The following is a 20,374-nucleotide window of genomic DNA, read 5'->3' as shown; positions in this document are numbered from 1 at the left end:
GAAAATAGATTCATGATGTACTCGTTCATTATATATATTTTTTACATTTTCGACACAAAACAACACAGGCACAACCCTGCGCTGAATGGACCAGTAGAGCCGGGCGCGGTGGATTTTTGCGGTATCTTATATTTTTAAGGCATGTTTAAACGTCACAGAGTCAGAGAGCATTAGGGGCAGGGAGGATGTTATTCATGTTATTTGTTGTTGGCGTGATTTTATGAGGACGCTGCTAATAAAGTTGCATAAGAATACACAGTGGATTCATGTTATTACTATATTTACAATATACCACAGTTTTTATGCGAGTCGTATCATTTTATTTTGTTGTATTTATCCGTCACACCTTAAAGCCCGGTCCGTGAAAATATTGTCGGACATTAAACCGGTCCTTGGCGCTAAAAAGGTTGGGGACCGCTGCGTTACAATGCTGCAAGTATATACTTTGGTCTTTGTCAAATGCAGGAAAATCATGCCTTTAAATCAGATTTTGTCACTTCCGGTTGTTGTTATTCATAGTCGCTTGTTGTTGCCAGAGTGGAGCTGTTCTTTCTATGCAGCATCAATGCAGCACTGATGGTCTCTCTGGAGAAAGAGAAGCATGTTACCCTGTTAACATATCTCATTGTTCTAAACGGTATAAACATGCATCTGAGAGCTCATAGTAGCTCACGGACAATCCATTTTATTTCTCATTTTTATTCTCTATCATGAAAAGGCTGTTTCCGAAAGAACAAAATGTTCCTTGACGTCACCGGGGACAATGTTGGCTGTACTGATAAAATAATCAAAAATCAATAATCTAATAATTAACTACTTCTGAGCCTTAAAAAGGTTTCCATAATTTGAATACTAAAATACACAGTGTATAATTTCTGCACACATGTGGTTGTTATTGATAAGACCAATACCCAACCACCCCCACCCCCCGGACTAATTAATATTTGTAAAATTTTTATTTTTTACATATTCTTTTGAGCTACTATCCTGCATCTGCAGCGATGCATTAGTGATGAATCCAGTTTACCATTTTGGTCCTATAGGTGGCGGTATTGACCAAGCATCTGTGATCTTTGCTGCCTGCATCGCTTCAAGAAATATTAACTTTAGAATTAAGTACAAATTATTTAATCAAAAAAATTTATATTACTACCACTATTTTCCCCACAACTCAGAATTGAACAGTATAGACAATGTCTTCAAATCATTCTATCTAGTCTGTGAATTGCATTCATACCCTAGAATTAAGTAAAAATTATTGAATCAAAAGTGTATGAGTGCAATTCACAGACTAGATAGAATGATTCGAAGACATTGTCTATACTGTTCAATTCTGAGTTGTGGGGAAAATAGTAGTAGTAGGACTAGTAGTAATAATAACAATAATAATATCCTACATTCTTTGATGTAAAATATCTCTCCCATGTATATACATACGGTATCAGTAAAAGAGATCAGAATATAAACTGCATCCATTTCCCATAATCACACTATAATAAAGTATCTGGTTGTAATAATGTGCATTTTTCTAAAATAGTGAGGAAATCAGTTATAGGGAGGTAAAACTGTGCACATCTGTAATTAATACAATTACAATTTGTGCTTTCAGATGCCAGTTTATTTGTGTTTATTCACTTAATTTAAAACAGATCTGAAAAGACAGAGATAACATTGAGGCTGGTTATTCAGACATGATGTCAAAGAATTTGTATAAGTTGAATCATGCCTAATGTAAATGAAGGATCACACAAGTACACAGGGGGTGTAAAGCATCCATGGATATGATAACATTATTCTCACCAAAGGTGCAGAGTCACTTTACAGCTGATGTCCCTGTCAATCAAAATTCCCCATTGCAAATACTCAAAAATCTGCTGATGCACCAACACAGAGAATGAGTTTCTCATGTGTGGTGATCCAATATTTGAGCGCAGGCTAACATGAGTACACTTGGTATGCATGATCCTTAAATGAGTGCTAGTGATCAGCTCAGACAGATTTCAATATGTAATTTCAGAACTACGACAGACAAACATTCGGTATTAAGTAGTGTGAATTACCATTTGCCACAGTGTACTGTCAGAAATATCCCAGGCAAGTGTAAATGCATGTTGTAGACAGTCTGACAGTGTCAGAGGTGATGTTTAAATAAATGATAAAAAAGTATAAGTGCCCCAAGAATTATGTGTGAAATGTGTAAAAAAACAAAAAACAAAAAAACACACGTCTCACTTTCCTTTACCAACAGAGCTCAGTCAACTTATTCACCCAGAATTACTTCAGTCCCTTTTATGTGATATGCTAAAATGCAGTGTGAAGTTTAACTTATATATACGCTTAGCCAGAAGTCTCTCTCCTCCTGTTTTTGCCCTCTTTGGAAATATAACTAATAGCCATCTAAGCAAGGTGCATTAATGAACACTGAAATTCAATCATTCCAACATGTGAATTGAAATGACCTTGTACAAACCTCCTAATGCTTTATTTTTTCACTTCTCCTATGAAGGTGGATTTAATTTCCATCATGTATGTCAGCACTAAACTAATATGGAAACCGCATTGGATTTCAAATCACCAGCAGCTTCCATTTATAGTATATGTAATGTAGAGAATTTCCTACCATTCTCTCTCATACCATAAAACCTTACTGTGTCATTCTGTCTTTACATCTAAATGAACTCACAACCAGCAATAAACAGTCAGTTCCTTCCAAGTTTGACTCAAGTCGGACCTACGAATATTGTGACATTCCAATACTTGAACACATTGTCAGAACATACTGTACAAAAAAATCAAGAGGGACAATCCCTTTTATATTTACGTAGATTAAAAAAAAATTGATTAATAACTAATACTTCTTTGAAAAGTCTTGCACATGACTTTTTCTATCTTTGGTAAAATACATAAAAGTTCTTTGGTAAACTTTCAGAGTCCATGTAATGCCTTCTTCACTAGATTACAGACAGCTGCATAGATGAGACCGAGATGTAACTTTACAGGAACAGTTCACTTTAAAATGAAAATGTCGTCTTCATTTATTTACCCTTATGTTGTTGCAAGATAATATTACCTTGATAAAATCTTTCTTTAGAGATGCAGCAACAACAACATATAGACAAGTATTAGTTATATTTCAGCATCAGCCTCATTTACTTTTGTTAGAAAATGTGAAGATTCACCTCATTTTGTGTTTCATGATAGAAAGTCAGTCATACTGGTTTGAGTAAACATGTGAGGTGAGTAAATGATGACAGCATTTTCTTTTTCTTTTTTTTCAACTACATTACCGTTCAAAAAATTTAGGGTTAGTAAGATTTTTAATGTTCTTGAAAGAAGCTCACTAAAGCTGCATTTAATCAAAAATACAGTAAACAATTTACAAATTTAAATAACTTTTATATTTTAATATATTTTCAAATGTAATTTATTCCTGAGACAGCAAAGCTGAATTTTCAGCTATTACTTCAGTCATCAGTGTCACACTTCTGATTTGGTGCTTAAGAAACATTCCTTATTATTATCAATTTTGAAACCATGATACATAAAAAAATGCTTTGATAAATAGAAAGAATACCATTTATTTTTAATTTAATCACTTTAAACATTTTAATGTGTCCTTGCTGAGAAAAACAACAACAACAACTTACTGATCCAAACTTTTGAACGACAATGTATTTCTTTAACACGAACAGATTCCATCACACAGTCAACATAGTGACATATGTACTATATGCAATGTACTGAAAAATCCATAATGCTTTACATTCAATATTTAAGGGACACTTTGGTCTACAACGAAATCAGGCTGAAGTATAAATCATCCCTAAGTGCTTCCTACAGATCTTCAGGCACGCCTCCCCTCTTCACCTGCAGACTGCCGGTCCAGCCGCGGGGACAGGTATTGTAGCTGCGCACTCCAGGAGAGCGCAGACCTGAATCCTCAGACTCGACAGAGACATCAGAGTCAGTCAGCGAGCGGGTGTTGTACAACTGCACCGGAGAGTGGATCATGCGGGTGGGAGAGGGACTGTTAAGAGTGGGCGATTGAGCCCCCAGCATCCGTGGCTGAAATGGACTGACTGGTTTGTGTTCGTAAGGCATGATCCTGCCGCTCACAAGGGAGATGGGTAGACTGCGGCTGCTCAGTGCCCCGGGAGATGGGCTGTTTTTTCGCTTGGCGGCATTGATGATGTTTTTGGCCAAAATGCGGTGGTTGGCTTTGGTGTCCTGGCTGACAGCTGGGGACTGGCACCTGGGTTCCCAGTGTGGAGACACAGGAGAGGTGGCGGTCGGCTTGAAGATGGTACCCGGAGATGCAGTGGTTGCAATGGGCTTGCGGAGAGGGCTTGGGGAAGGGCAGGTTGTGACGGGCTTGTGGATGGGTCGGGGTGAGGGGGAGATGGGTGTGGGCTTGTAGATTGGGCTGGATGATGTAGAGGTCACTAGAGGGCTGCTGGGGGACCAGACAGTACTGGACGGCACCTCAGGGCTTGTGAAGCGTCTAGTGAAGTTGGGCGTCCTGGAGGTTGGGGTGGTGGAGTCAGGGCTATTGATTGGTGCCGGGGTTTCCTCCTTATTTTAATAAGACAAAAAAAGATAAGAAAAGATTACTTTTAGAGGTGATACATCACTTTAATTTAGTGTCTCTATATCACTAAATACACTAGCAAATGCACACACTGAATATTAACAGGGCTCAACAGTAAGGATTTTTCTGTTTGCCATAGTTCAGATTTCTTTTAGCTTTGTCAAGATTCTTACTGACCTCAACAGAAATAAATTGTAATTCATCAGTTTATATTATTTTTATAATTTTATATTTAAATTTATAGAATTTATTATTATTTTATTTAATAGAAATGTTTAGATTTATAATTTTTAAGTATTTAATTTTATAATATATATATTTCTTTAACGTATTATATATTTTTACATATTTTATAATATGTATTATTATATAACTGTTTTACAGCAGAATTTTTATTTGTCCCACATTTAAAGTTTGCATCATTGATTCTGTTCTTGTTTATTACTATGAAGCTGCTCTAAAACAATCTTTACAAAAAAAGGTGACTTTTAGGTCAAATTAAAATGATCAAATTTCAAGATTTTTTTTACAAACAAAATATGTTAGCTATATATATATAACAGCTAAACTTTATTATACAAGAGAGTCACTTTTACTTTTACTAGGCAGATAATGCTGGAAATCATGACTACCCTAAAAATCTGATTAAATGCACGGGAACACATTTATCATCACACTTAAGGTACAAGAGTAACAGAACAATCCTGTTCAATAACCATTCAAAAATCCAAGCTTTCCAAGTTCATGCAAGGTACTGTGCACATGTTTTGTTAAGATTAGCCTTTAAATGCCACTGAAACATCTAAAACATTTCCTGCAGCACTGCATGCAACTTCAGATGTGATGTTATCGATATCAGGCCTTCTCATACACCCTGTGATTACATAGAGTTGTTTATTCGTGTCCCATGTCTAAGTAGTTTCCCAGCACACCAGGATATCATGCCATCTTCAGATCGCTTGCATACATGCTGCCAAGAACACTAACCTTTACTGAGATATAGATTTGCACTGCTGAGACTGCTGGGTATGTTTTCAGCTCCAGAAAATGTGTTTTTCCAAGCATGAAGGAGGCCAGAGGTCAGGCCAAGAGCCTAAAGCTCAAGCTCATAGGGGCCTGTTTTGGCTCAGATGTGCGTTTTCAGAGGGCAAGCCAGGAATGTGCAGAGCACATACAGATTCAGTCAGTGTTAAAAAAAGTTTCTAATTTCATTTTGGCTCAGAGCACAACGCAGCGGGTGGCTCTGATATACATATCTTTGATTTGTTAGTACACATGTATAAAAACGTGTATAAGAACGGAAAAGCCAGCCTGGGATTCTTATCACTGAAGACACTAACAAAAACTGAAACTGATTAGAGGAGATGCTGAAAATAGAAGAAGAAATGCAAACAGGAAATTCAGAAAATTAGTCAACAGAAGACGATAATAAAGTAGGAAAACCAGAGACAGAAAATACTGTGTGTTTCATTGCTTTAATGAAACAGAGTAGACAAAATCATTTGAAAGAGAAGAAGCCAGAATGAAACAATTTGTTTGGAAACAATCAGCATAAAAATAGGCAGGGTATGTGGTGATGAAATAAGCTAGAATGACTTCATTCAACTAAATGATGGCTTTGATTAATCAGATGCCTGTAGTAGCTCATACAGGAGGTTACGCACACTACATTAACTACATACTGTTGTGCAGTACGCAAGTTGTGGACTGTAACTATAAATCAAAGAAAGGCACACAGAACTAATTAAGATAAAGAACAGTACATGTGTCATAATAGGAAGAGGCTCTCATATCATCCTACTCATATCAAATTGTATTTGGTACATCATAAAATGCAAAACACCATCTGCTCAACTCCTTATGAGCTTGTACCAACTCCAACCTGAAAACTTGGAGGCAAGCGTTGGAAAATGACACACTGGTCTTTTACCTAAAATACATCTGGCATCAGCACAAAAATGAATAAACTGTAGTTCTAAACTCAAAGCTGCATTAAATTACAATGTCTTCATTAAAAAATAAGTAAGGTTCGATTTATGGCCAGTTCATGAATTACAATTTAAGTCAGTTTTATAGACAAATGGTGGATCTGACATTTATTTCTTCCACTTGTAAAACAAAACAAAAAAAAAATCAAGAAACAAACAGACATGACCAAGAGTGCTAGATTTCACGTTTCCTGCAGAGCTACTTTTTTGTACCTTACTGCTCTCTTGTCAATCTGAGTCAATCTGACTCAGTCAATCTGAAATGTGTCCCTTTTACTTTACTTCCACTATACTTTGGTCTGAAGAGTACATAAAGTAAAGAAGAGCAGAAATTGAAAGGTTTAAAAAAATGAAGAGGGTTTCCACACCTGTGGGCTGATACCAGCTTTTTTGGTGGAGAACGTAGGACGTGGAGCTTGGACGCCAGAGCGAGGTGAAGCCACACGTTCCGGAGCTAAAGGTGACACTGGGGAACTGACACAGCCTGTTGTGATGGGATTAAGAGGGGTCAAAGGAGGCGAAAAGCAATGGGCTGACCGACAGGCGGCAGATGGGCTGTACGGTGATGGCAACGGGCTTGTTGGAAGGGATGATTGTCTGGAGTAGGAGTGAGAAGTCACAACAGATTTAGGAGCTGGGGCGGCTCTGGGAAGAGTGCTGTAGGGATCTTTCATTGGGTTAAAGATGAAGAGGGATGAGTTGAGCTGGTATGGCTGATGTTTGGACAGCTCCATCTCTATTTTAGTGCAGCCATTCTCCAAGGGTATTTCCGGAGGTGGAGCCGGAACAGGTACTGGCGTTTTGGCAGGGACAATCTTTTTCTGAGTTGTCTGCTGAGCTTGAAGTGTTTTTGAAATTTGTGTACTTATATTGGAGGAGTTTACTATGGCCTTCACTCGACCGGGCATGTTGGATGGATACACCCATGAAGGAGGCAAGGACATGGTAGGAGAGAGAGATCTCGGGTCCTTGCTGTCATGGACATACCTTTCCATCCTCGACTGGCGTTTGGCAAACAGTTCAGCTCCTTTTCCTTGAGTATCGGTCAGGGCTTGCTCCGGCTTGTGCTCTATCCTGGCACGTGTTCTGGAGCTTTTCAAACTTGATGCCCACTCCGGCACTGCAGCTTCCTCGTGAATATCCTCATCCTTGGCCAAGAAGTTTGAGGCTTCAGCCCCGAGAGCCAGCAACTCCTCTTCCTGCCCTGCATCAGGCTGGGGTTTTTTCTTCTTTTCATCTGCACACTGCACCATGGACAGGAGTTCAGGATTCGGAGCCACTTTTGGCTTCTCCTGAAATGTGAACATCGACTTGCGGGTCGCTCGGTGAGCCAGGCCCTCGTCAAGGATGCCCGATCTGATGGGAGTGATGGATCTCTTCTCACTCAAGAGGTTAGGGACAAATTTAGGCCTGGGGGCATATGGGCGGATGTAGTAAGAAGAAGGATGAGAAGAGGGAGCATGGGCTGTGTTAGGTGGAGGAGGGATGGAGTAGCTGGGGAGAGGAGGAGTTGGATATGAAGGTGGAGGTGGAGGTGGAGAGAAAACAGGTCTTGGGTGCACTGGGTGAGTTGAAGGTTCAAATTGTGTTGTAGAGTCATAAGTTGGGGCTGGAGGTATGTTCATGACTGGACTTGTAACTTCAGAGGATCCTACTGTTGTTGGGGAGAAAAATGGGCGAGCTGTTCTGTTCATGATGGTGGGCTGTTTAGTCACTGTCTTATCTGCTTTTCCATTGCATTGTACACTGTATCCATTTGGGATTTCTTTATTATGTGCTCCTTTGTCTACTGCTTCATCTTGACCAGTTCTGTCCATAACAGCAGGGGTATTATCACTTCTAAGACTAACCTCATCCTTCACATGCTCTGTGAGGTCTTCTGAGAGCTCCTCATCCTTCTCATTCACAGGGAGAAAGTGTCTATCTTGGCCACTTTCTTCTGCTACATCCTCCCGTGTAACCTCACAAGCATCTTCCATGTCACTCCCAGTACTGCAGATCCTGCCAGCCATCCACGTGAGGTTTCTACGATACAACTCTTTGTCCTGGTCCTCAGTCGAGTGATGTTTGTCCCACGGCCGTGGACGTTCAAAAGATGAGTCAATTACATTCTTGGATGCCTCCACTCCCCCTCCTCCGACGCTTACGAGTGTGAAAGCATTTACTCTCTGTCTGCGCCGGTTGAAAAGTTGGACGCCTTTAGAGTTGGAATTGGCCTGGAGCTGAGCAGCAATGATCTGACTCTTGGTCCGTGCCTCCTTCAGCTCCTTCTCTGACAAACTGGTACTTCTGCTGAGGTCTGTAATGGTAGAAAAACACAACAATCAACACAAGAGAAATTTTAAATTATATAACACATTCACAGCTATGCGATTTGCAGTGCTTTTCAGTTCACATAGCATTGCTCGACCCAGGTTATAATTTTAAAATATAGCACAACCCACCAAGTATTCACAAGACTTAGGAGGGTTATTTTAAATGCACTTTATTGTTTCAGCTTAACAAACAAAGGGTGCAGCATTTAATATCTCATGCCTTTTTATTAGACAGAATAATTGTACAGGTTTTGGCGAATATTAGCCTGCTTTGTATTTTATTTCATGATCTCACCATTGCTGTCACAATCATTTGGATGCTTTTTAAGTTTCAGCTAAAGTAGCAATGTGCTCAAATAGGAGTATAATTATTTAAAAGTCAAGAGTATTATGTGTCTTTCAAGTAATTCTAGCTTTCATGAGTCACCCTGTTAAAAAGATGAATCATATTAGTTATTTTTTGCGCACAGACTTATAAAAGAAATGACGACATATAAAGTTCAAGGATTTGTGGTCATTATTCTTTTCACAGTTTGCTATGATTCACAGAGCCTGCGGGCAAACTTTTGTAGACCGTACAATGCTTTCACACATTTATAGTCCTAAAAACCTCCTGTAAATAAATTGTAATGCTGATATTTGCAGTTCTACCCATAGTTTGGCAAAGATGGATGTTAAATCAGTCATGTATTTGTTGAAAATGGAAAAGGTTTATTGACTGGGCTAAAAAGCTCCATTCTGAGCTGCAGAAAGTATTTCCTTCACCATGGGCTCTAGTCCCTCCCTTAGCATTCCTCAACAGCCAAGAAAATTTCCTGCTTGAGACTGCAGCATGCCTTGAGAAATCTCTCTGAGGCACAGGAGCCATTGGTTTATATGTCGACAGTTAGCCTTTCCATCATCACTTACGAGACAAAGTCTACATTTAAATGCTTAAACTTTGACCTACAGTGATATACTGTGGCATCAAAGTGTGTTTGAAAATTCTGCCTGCAAAAGAATGAAAGGAACAGAACTTTTAAAACACAAACCCTCAAACATCTTATATCAGAACATTACAACCTGAAGAACAGACTGTTAACTATTACATCACTGACTGAACGGCTTGACTCTCTTAATATAAGTGTGGTTAACCTGTGCAACATAAACACAATCTGTTTCCCTAATAGACCTTTGAATAATTAACCACTTCAAGTTTCCCTGAGGTAGTTCTTAGCTTTTATCCTCAAACTCAGACTTGGCAGCAAACCTGAAAACAATTTGTTGAGTGTTTTTTCTCTATCTAAGGTAGATCTTTGTCTTGCCAGAGGGGTTAAAAAAAGTAGTGAAACCATCCCGTTTGTTTTATGTGCAAGTTTGCCAGACTCAAAGGAGCTTTTATATCACATGGCATAAAATTATAATGGAGCATGAATAATGTGCATCTGCCTTTCATTCCACCAGCAAAAACGCCTCTTTATTTAGTCAGGCCATGCAACACAACCTCTAGCACTGTGATAAAAAGCTTTACATTTTCCTTCTTTACAGACATTCATCTTTACAGTGTTTTAAAAAATTGGGGGGGGGGGGGACAAAATCCGATAATTATAAAAACATACATGCAGCTTTTCTCTTAATTTGTCTTTTAATTTAATTTTTTTTCCCTTTTTTAATTTTATTTAATGTGCATGTTTTCAAACCAGCCAAAGTACTTTCGAGAAGATTTATAAAAAAAATAATAATACTAAATAAAAAAACATTAATTAATTACAAATTAACCTGATGCAGTTTTAATTTCTTCCTTATTGTTTTATAAATTTCCCTGTCATATCAGAGCCAGACCTGAATACAAGTTAATTTAATACAGTTATGGCTCTACTAACAGACTGCTCTCTACTTTTTAATAAATACACAATAAAGTGTGGTAATGTGCAAAAAAAATAAATAAATAATAATTATAATGTTAATTTGGTCACATTAAATAGCCTAATTTAGATGTTACCACATTTTAGATTATACAATTATTATTTTATTTTTTTTACTTTTTTTTACAGTTTAAACAAAAAAATTACTTGTCTGAAATCCACAAAGAGCAATTTGTCACTTGTCACAATGAAAACAAACTTCATTCCTTCATTCAAAAACTTTCTGCCTATTGTCTGTCTATGCCTAAAGACAACTCAAAGTGGCTGGCAACCAGTATGGTCCTTTTAAAACAGCAGGCATTCACTGTAAAATATTGCTCTCTTTAAAGAAGATGCATTACATTATATAATTTAAACGATCTATGTCATCAAACCTCAAAACTTAACCATGACTTCAGCACATGCTTTTCACAAATCTAAGCGGTTTTTTTTTTTTTAAGTTTCAGAAGGACCGTGTCAAATTAAGCTTCTCTTACCTTAATCAACTCTGCATACAGTCTCTTTTGTTGCTGCTTCTCGAGCTTTTCTAATTTAACTTCATGTGTTTGCTACACTCCCCCTTTAGCAGCGCGAGCCTGGATCGGATTTCGTGTCGTTGCGAATGATGATCTCTCGCGCTCTCCAAATGCGCATCGAGTATGAGGCGGGCAGGCTGGGGCACTCGACAAGGTTTGCGCTTCCTTTTTGCTTTTTTTAAAGGATGGCTATGCTGTACAATGTTCCTGGCAGACGTTTGGTACACTCCATATTCAACAACGAAGAACCGGGACACAGATTAGATCTGGAGAGCGGAGTTATAGCTGTCACGCGGGGAGGTTGTCACAAGGGCTAGTCTGAAACTATGTTTTGAGCCAAAAGTCAAATAAGACAAATGTTTTCTCTAGCAGTGTTATTTTAAAGCTGTAGTTCAACACTCTTAAGTATATATTATGTATCAACCTCACGTTCCAAAACTTTATGATCCTGAAACCCTTTTCTTTCTGATGTGGAACACTGCAGTAGAAGCAGAATGACAGCCTCAGTCACCATTCACTTTCATTTAATGGGAAAATATGCAATGAAAGAGAATGGTGACTGAGGCTGTCAGTCCCAAACATCTTTATTTGTGTTCTACAGAAGAAAGAAAATCACATGGGTTTCAAACTACATGAGGGTGAGCAAATAATGAAAACATTAAAAATTTTCAATAAACTAGTAACCCGTTTTCCTTACCAGAGAACATGGATTTAGGAACGATTCAAATGTATGACTTCTACGTCCTTGGATGAACTTAAATAATCACGTACAGAATCTCTAAGTTCGCACATTCTGTTTCACACCAAATTAAGTGGCCACATTTCATTAGTGTCATGTATAGAATCAGTGTGTCAGCTCTTTCAGAGGATTGGGTGTCAGGGGAGAGAGTCGTCCAGCAAACACGCTCACTTGGTTGGATGGACACCTGAGGCTCAAGGGTGGAGTTCAGTTTAGACCACAGAGTTTGCTTGCTTAGCTGATCCATCCTACCTGAATCATAACCCACATGCTTAACTTATCATCAACATAAAGGGAAAGATGAGAACTTAGTCAAACCAAGGAATTCAGGGAAATAAATGACAGTTTTCCTCTAGGAAATGTGTGCAAGTGTGGAGTGATGAGATCAGAGAGGTTTTAAGAACTTTCAAACCATGAATGTGCAATTACACATCACTGTCCACAAAACCTGTACGAGGAGACACTTCTTACTCTGCTACCTCATTACAAGTAGGTCTAAAACCTGATGATCTCCAGCATGATTTGAAAAGATCCAAAATGCAATCTGGTGCTGACTGTTTGTACAAAACGGTTCAGGTTCAACCAAAAAAAAAAAGGTCAAAGTTTGATTAACAACCTAAAAACTGTAAAATTTAATTAATTAAATTTAATTTAATTATTTTCAATTGTACTAATCCTAAAACATTCTTGGAAGAAAAAAAAACTGCTCTCAGACTTTTTGGACCACATTGTATCATTTTCCAATTTCATGCTATCAGCATCTGGAAATGCAAGAAAGAAAAGGATAACATTCTGAATCTCCTGAAATCATGCTGCTGTGTGGAGACATCAATCCCATACAAGGAGAGAGAGAATAAAAGAAAAAGAGAGAAAATGCTGACATTTATTCAGCATCTCTTCCTAGGAACGGTATGAAACCATGACTGAATTAGCTGTTCCATCTCAGCCTTTCCACCTCCTCCTCTCTCCCCATTTTACACACTCCAAAGCTGTAAGAACACCACAGCAACCTCTTAAATTCTGCAAAAGCAGTTTTGGACCATCTGAAATGGGTCTGAATTCTCATCAGCAGGGCTTTTAAAACCCCTCAGTCTCACAGTCACTGGTGTGAACTGTCGCTTACTGCACTTGCAATGGGTGCCTAGTCATCTGCAAACCTTATTATGCATTTTTTCCAGATAACATTATCCACAACTTGAGCATTACGGTCAGTGGGTATGAACTAAAGAGCTATTACAGTACGGCTCATCAGTGTCTGTGAGGAAACAAACGTGTCACTGAGGGTTTATTAAGAACTGATGTCTGGGGATAGCAGCTACATCAGTCTATCTATCTGATGGTTCTTATGTCTCTCCGTCTGTAAAAGCATTCAGCTTTTAAAGAATACATTTGTCTTGACTCGTGTATCGATTTAAATGTGTTACATGACACTATTGAATACTTAACTCTGATTGGTCAATCACAACATTCTGCACGTTTTGCAGTAATTAGACACTGTATAATTAAACTAAACTATATAATTAACCATTGTCCCAATTTGCAACCATTGCAACCAATTTCCTACATTGTTTTGCTAGTTTCACATCTGTCATCGCACCTTATCTTCTCTATTTTTAATCATATAATACAGGCAATCCCAACCCTTTGATCTAAAATATTTACTTTATAAATATTCAAATAATTGAACAACAATAACAAGTTCTCTGACGTTGGTTTATGATCACATCATGTCCAGGGAAACTAATACAACTGCAAGTGTTTTAGTTTAGTTGCTTTAATGTTATTTTTATTAGTTCGTTTTAATTATTAGCTTTTTAACTTTATACTTTTAAAAACTAGAAATTTGAACTGACTCACTTATCCATTTAAATTATATATTTGCGCAATTATGAAATATTTTAATTATTAGCTTTTCAATCAAATCCCAAACCGCAGTATGGGAAACCCTTATATAATAGCAAAAATATTTTTGCATTCTGTATTATAAAGCAGCCTGTAATATACTATAATATATCATGTTCTTCAGATTCAAAGCTTTAAACAAGATATGGAAGAAGATATTTACTTGTTTTCCGCTCCATCTGGCAGGACGTCAAGCCTGGCATTGCTTTGACCCCACAGTGATCATCCTTCCCCAATATGTTAGTACTGTGCCTCTCTAGGGATGTGTTTGCTCCTGTCTTGTTGAGGGTGGAGGGTGTTGTAGTGGTAGGCCCACCGCAGCAGTCCCCTCTTCTAGCAGGCTCATGCTTGCACTCCATCCCAGCCTGTCTCACTTCGTCCTTGCCTAAGATACTCTCTTCTTTCGCTGAGCCCCCTGTTTGCCGGCACGCTTGCCTAGGTATGACAAAAGCGTTCTTTTACTCAGCTGAGGTGTAAGTTTGGCTTGTAAGAGATGGTTTCGGGATCCACTGACTGTTTTATTTTTCCCGAATTGTGAAGAAACAATCAGGATCAAAGTTAAACTAAAGCTCTACATTTTGCTGGACATTTTCTTCACAGTAATCCTTCGGAGTAGACACGCTACCGCCCAGAGATGAGCTGAAAAATGTACTTTTGCTTTCAATCCACACAATATTTTTCAAACTCTTAACAAGCCCTCCCTGGAGGTACTTCTCAATGCACTCTGGATCACTTCCCATGGAAAAGTGCCAAGAAAATTTTCACAACTGGGATATACTCCTTGGCAATGCAGCAAAGGCTGGAAGTCTGTCTTTGGTTCTATTTGTGTCTGTTTTCGATGTCATATCCAGATATTCGGGTTTTTTTTGTTGTTGTTTTTTTTTTTAGTCAAAGTCACCAAAACATGTCCCTCGAGTTTATTGCAATCTCCCCGAGGCAGGCTGTTTCTTTAAAGGCATGCATAGCCCTTGCTCTCAAAATGTTTCAACAATGTTAAGATGAAGGGGAGTGTTTGGTGCTTTCCTGTCGTTTCATTAGCACATGAAAAAACACATTCAGCTGAAAGGTTGTCCAAATGTTCTGACTGCGGCTATTGTAATCACTGAACTTTCAAGGAAAGCTTTATTGTGCTCAGTCCATATGTTTGGATTTTAAACAAATAGTTTCTGTAGTTTTCATCTTTTATCCCTGTATTACTGATCGAGTCTCTCTGGGTGGCTTAAGCTTCTTGATATGATCTCTAACCCACCATCACAGTGACATAGTTAATTTGCTTGTTTCAGATTAGATCCAAAAAGACTCCTCGGGCAAGTATATGGTATATCCAGACAAGGCTTAATGTCTTAACCTCTAGTTGTGTAGTTGAAATAAAAGGACACTGGATGAACCTCCACTGCTGCCAGGGTACAATGAGTCAGTAATCTTCCTCTCAACTGCTGCTTCCTGAAACATATAAGGTGTAGAGTAGACTGTCATTCAAAATATATACTAAAATGCACTTATAAAAAATAAATAATATCCTACAAAACATTTGCAATCTGAACTAACTGAATTGAGAAACCACATGAAGGAAATATTCCTCTGTTTTGAAGGAGGGTTATTTCCTCTGTGCACTTGATATCATTTGTGAAAATGACACCCCACCCATTGTCAAATCAGTCAAATCAGTGATGAACTGCATTTCCTACATGTGAAGTTGAAACAATGCATATCTCATTTTCCTCCTAATATCAAGGAGACATGATAATGAAAGGAACAGGTTTTGCCCAATTAGGAATTTTTATTTTACAAAACGCACTATAAAAGGAAGGAAGGTCAATATTTTTCAAAGCTAGAACATGTGAAGCATATGCCAAAAAAACAAAGTAGAAAGACTTTGTTTTTTTGGCAGAGAAAGTGTGTGTGTGTGTGTGTGTGTGTGTGTGTGTGTGTGTGTGTGTGTGTGTGTGTGTGTGTGTGTGTGTGTGTGTGTGTGTGTGTGTTTGTAAAGTATCTGTAATATCTAAATATCTGTCAGTTTCGTCAATTAAGGAATCTTCTGTAATAGGAAAGGCTTTGACTCAAATGTGAGTTTATGCATGCTCTCGGATGACTTGTAAGTTGCATGCTGAAACAGGACAGTGTGTTAATTGGCAGTTGTACAAATAGCATAGTCTAGTCTCAGTAGCACTGAATCACCCTGTCAGCTGACTGCAGTCTCTCTCATATCCTGTAGGCTACAAGGCCACGGGTCACATGAGGTAATAAGACCCCATTAGTCTTCATCACCCACTTTCAAACACTGTTTTAACTAATAACACCTATGACAAATGAGTGGCCTGTTTCACTTTTCCAGCGATTAGTTTGCCCCTGTGCATTTATGTTTGGGAGTTAACGTCCCGACCACTCCAACAGTTAACTCAAAATGGCCACAAAAACAACACCCACTGTTCATGCCCTCCATGCCCTCCTCCACAAATAAAGACAATCAACTCAACAAAACAAACACTCTTGTCCACAAAAGCCTCTCACAAGCTCTCTGCTTTGGACGAAACATAAAGAGAAGTTGCTTTGTTTTGTAATGCTTTTGAGTAATGTGACCTCTGATGATGCTCTCACAAATACATTTTCGTTTTTGCCACACTGGCAGATAAATATTAAATACTTCAATATTTCATACTAGGCAATAAAGATAATTTTTTAACTCAGGATACATTGCTCTGGATATATTTAGATGTTGTTCCTCAGACTTTTGTAAGTTGTTTAATGTAAAGAATCTTCCATTTAATTTCTTACATTAAGCATGTCACATCTCACTTAACCGTACATCAGGGAAGCTTAGACTATCATTCTTCATCTCCATCTTTTCAGTTTTTTATTTTATTTATTTTTTTACATGCATTCTTGAATGTTGTTATAAAATTACCAGCTAAATAGCAATCAACTAATTCTTTGGCATGCCAAAACATCTTGAAGGCTGAAATCTGGTTGAAAGAAGGTTGAAAGCTCATGCGTCACAGAGCATTTTGAACTACAGGGCATATTTTTTGGATTTCCTAGGGGGGGGAATTTTGTATAATTATAAATCTTTATGAGTCTTAAAGTGTCAAAGTATGCTTATCTTATCTGATTTCACTTTCCTGGTATTTATATTACAACATTAACTTTCCAGCCTACCTTCATGGCTCTTTCACATAACTCTAATGATTTGCCATTATTTGATTTATGAGTCATTCCAATCCAGTGAGGGCATTCTTGAGCTCATACACCAATCTAATGAGCTGGACTGAGCTCTACCGATCACATTCCAAACGTTATCAGTCCCGAGGCACCGGATACAGGTACTGGGAGATAGTATTTGTGTGTGTTTTGGGCTGTATCCTTTACAGTGCATAATATGAGCAGTAATAGTGTGCATAACAGACACAGCGTTTTGATAGACCTCCGGGGTCCTACAGGTCTCTCTAATCTTCCAGATCCATTACAGCCCTGCAAGATCCTTGATAAAGCACCTGTAAGTGGCCTAAAAATAATTTGGGGGTTGGACTCTACAATCGGCATTCTCTGAGAGAAATAATGATAAAACTACTGTCTTATTTTATACCTGCTTTACAGCAGAATTTGTCTTATTTTTGAAGTCCACTGATTCTGTTATTTTCTGATATATTTATTGTATAGAATGCTCTATAAAGGTGACTTGACAAAGTCTACAGAAAATCAGTGAGAAGACAAAAATAACAAAACCAGGTGCTTTGGGATAAAGTGCAAATACTGTAAATGTTTTAATTTAATTTTAAATGGCTCATTAAAGAGCCATAAGCACATATAAAATAGAAAAACTAGTCTTTTTGGACTCTGACAGAGCAATTACTCCAAAACTAAAAACTTATCTAGCAGATCCAAATAGCAGATAAAACTTCAGTACCATTAAAATGCTGCGACTTAAGAAGTCCTGCAAATTATGCCGCCAAAGATCAGTGACAGATGCTCAGCATGACGTCTCTGCTAAACAGAACCCCTGCCTAATGTATAAGTCATTACTGTCACTAAGAAACTCCAGCACCAGATATTCATTCTACTGTTACTGCATGCAGCTCAAATTTATCATCACAAGAGCCACACGCAGGCAAGATAAAAGGCGAGCCAAACAGGGAACACATGAAGCCCATCACCAGTTAGATTATCCCTCCACCGGGAGGAGAATGAAGTTAACATCCTCAATTATTCAACCCAAATATTTAGAAAGATCAACTTCAAAAACATTCCTCCAGGTTGCAGCTGGTTACCTCATGCAGTAGGTTCTTCTAGGATGCAGTTTGCGATTCAACAGGTGATAAAGCTGTTCAATGATAACAGAACGCCAAGAGAAACTCAGTGAAAGTTTGGAGCTGATGGTAGACTCACCTGTACTCCAAAGTGCTTCGGTGTGTGTATGTTATGGCTAGTTTGTACAGCCCCTTTTCAGGTCCTCCTTGCGTTCACCTCCCCCTGTCTCACATGGAGTCATGCTATCGCTCTCGCTCTCTCTTTCTCTCCAGCAGCCTGAAAGAAGAGAAAAGGGGGTGTGGACGAGCAGGAGTTGGAACACAGAGAGTTCTTTGTCTGCCTTCTTCATATGGTTTCCTTCAAGCATGCATACTGAACACATTATACCATTATATATTTTCATATTTAAAGTAGGGGTGTTTGGGGATCAGTGTGCACTTTGCTCTTTGTCCCGCTCAAATTTTTACACCGGACAAGGGAATAAAAACATACTCAGCCTATGCATGCTATAAAACTGCCAATATGTGATTGTTTCTGATTGCTATGAGTTATAAAATTAACCAGCGTTGAGTGTTTTCTCTTGAGAAGAGTAAAGTGTAACACAAAAGGGCCTCGCAGATTGGTTTCACAGACATGGAGAGTCCCCCCCCCCGCAATGATTCTTGAATTGCATGTTGAAGCAAAGTAAGACACTTAAAGTCTCAATGGAATGGGATTTGAAGTCCACTGATCTCCTGACAGAGATGTCTGTCTGAGAAAACACATGCGAGATGGAAAACAAGGTATCTGTGGCAGGACAAATACTTTGGCTAGATTACAGACTTCAGAGCATGTTTAAAGGTAATTTTAGGGGGATAGGTCAGTGTTGTATGCAACTGTGTAAACTAGCTCTGATCTATATCATCTCTAAGTGCTGTCTCACAACTGAAATAACACTCACAGGAAATCGTTCTTGTCTGAAACATGGAGCTCCTTTGTAAGCCCATCTAATATATACTTCTGTTTTGAAATGTAATACCTGGGTGATATTTGGGGCCGTCAGCCATATTCAGACCACCGTCTCGATCGTACCCAAAATAAAGGCTTTGACGGCAAAAACTGGTTCATACCTATTATGAGAAGTATCAAAAAACAATGCAATTAAATAATAACAATTAATAAATGAATAATATTAATATAAAAAATATTTTAACTATTAAAATGATTAAAATCAGTGCAATTAATCATGCAGCCTGACCCATATGCAAATTCTGAGAGAAAACGTTTCTAGGAATCTCAAAGCATGTCTTTCAAAGTTTCAAAATTGACAAATCTTTGAAATGAGTAGTTGACCTTTGAAGTGAACCATTAAGCTGAACTGTTTATAGGGGAAAACGAATAATTTAGTCAGTGTGCTACCTTATTTAACTAGTGGAATGCTAATGGTAATTAAATTTTTTTACTATTATTATTCTGTGTTTTACTTCCTGTAAATCCTAGGAAGAATGATATTTTGCATACCATTGCAATATTTCTAAAATCATAGTTCATTAAAATAGTTTGCCAGTGATTTTCAAATTATGCACACCAGTATGAATGCCAACTCCCCAGTGTAAAACAGGCCATTTCTCTTCTTTTCTCTCTTTTACTCCTTCATTCTATCCCTCCTGCCACTGCTAACATATTTGTTTTTCTGCCCTCTTTACAGCTAGTCAGCCTGTCATTACATTTGTTCTTTCAGCAGTCTAGCGTGACTTTCTAAAAGGGCAGCTGTGTCTGTGTACGTCTAGAAGTGTGTATGCATGTCTCACTGTAGCATCTGTATCCTTGTGTGGCTGAATGGACCAGTGGAGGAAGCACATTCCACCAAATCTGGGCTTTTCTTCTGAAGAGTGTGTAGAATTTCTTAAGTGTTCTGGTTTACATTCTCCTCTTTTGAGCCTGTTGTCTGTTACTGAGAGAAGGCCATAGCAGAGTAGTTATTTGATTGGAGTCATACATAGCCTGTAAGTGAACCTTTCCGTCCCCCTCTTCCTGGAGACCACCAAAACCCTGTTGAGAGATGAAACTGAATCCAACAGAATTAAAAAAAAATGTTTGATTATGCTCCACTGGCAATTGCAAAAGCCCCATGGGTGTCCAGAACTTCAAGGAGGTCAATGACAACAATGTTATCCAGATATCCTAGACTCCCGTAGC

General features: G+C 38.3%; 1 protein-coding gene across 2 annotated transcripts; it reads right to left on the bottom strand.

Annotated features, from left to right (window-relative positions):
• Positions 1-3,580: 3,580 nt before the first annotated feature.
• Positions 3,581-20,004, bottom strand: LOC132113825 (synaptopodin-like). Of its 2 annotated transcripts, XM_059521841.1 has the most exons (5): positions 19,987-20,004; positions 18,335-18,472; positions 14,115-15,394; positions 6,945-8,875; positions 3,581-4,572 (listed from the first exon to the last, which is right to left on the bottom strand). In XM_059521841.1, exons 3-5 carry the CDS (start codon positions 14,308-14,310, stop codon positions 3,835-3,837), a joined length of 2,865 nt encoding a protein of 954 aa, XP_059377824.1. In that variant the 5' UTR covers positions 14,311-15,394; positions 18,335-18,472; positions 19,987-20,004; the 3' UTR covers positions 3,581-3,834. The 2 variants fall into 2 exon arrangements, 1 of the variants encoding a protein (XP_059377824.1); XR_009425216.1 differs by lacking the exons at positions 3,581-4,572; positions 14,115-15,394; positions 18,335-18,472; positions 19,987-20,004 and adding an exon at positions 11,272-11,720 and having other exon boundaries at positions 8,748-8,875.
• Positions 20,005-20,374: the final 370 nt, after the last annotated feature.

Source organism: Carassius carassius, chromosome 33 (genome assembly GCF_963082965.1).
Source record: "Carassius carassius chromosome 33, fCarCar2.1, whole genome shotgun sequence".
NCBI lineage: Eukaryota > Metazoa > Chordata > Actinopteri > Cypriniformes > Cyprinidae > Carassius > Carassius carassius.
The sequence above is the reverse complement of the archived record's forward strand: the minus strand, read 5'-3'. Positions and strand labels throughout refer to the sequence as shown.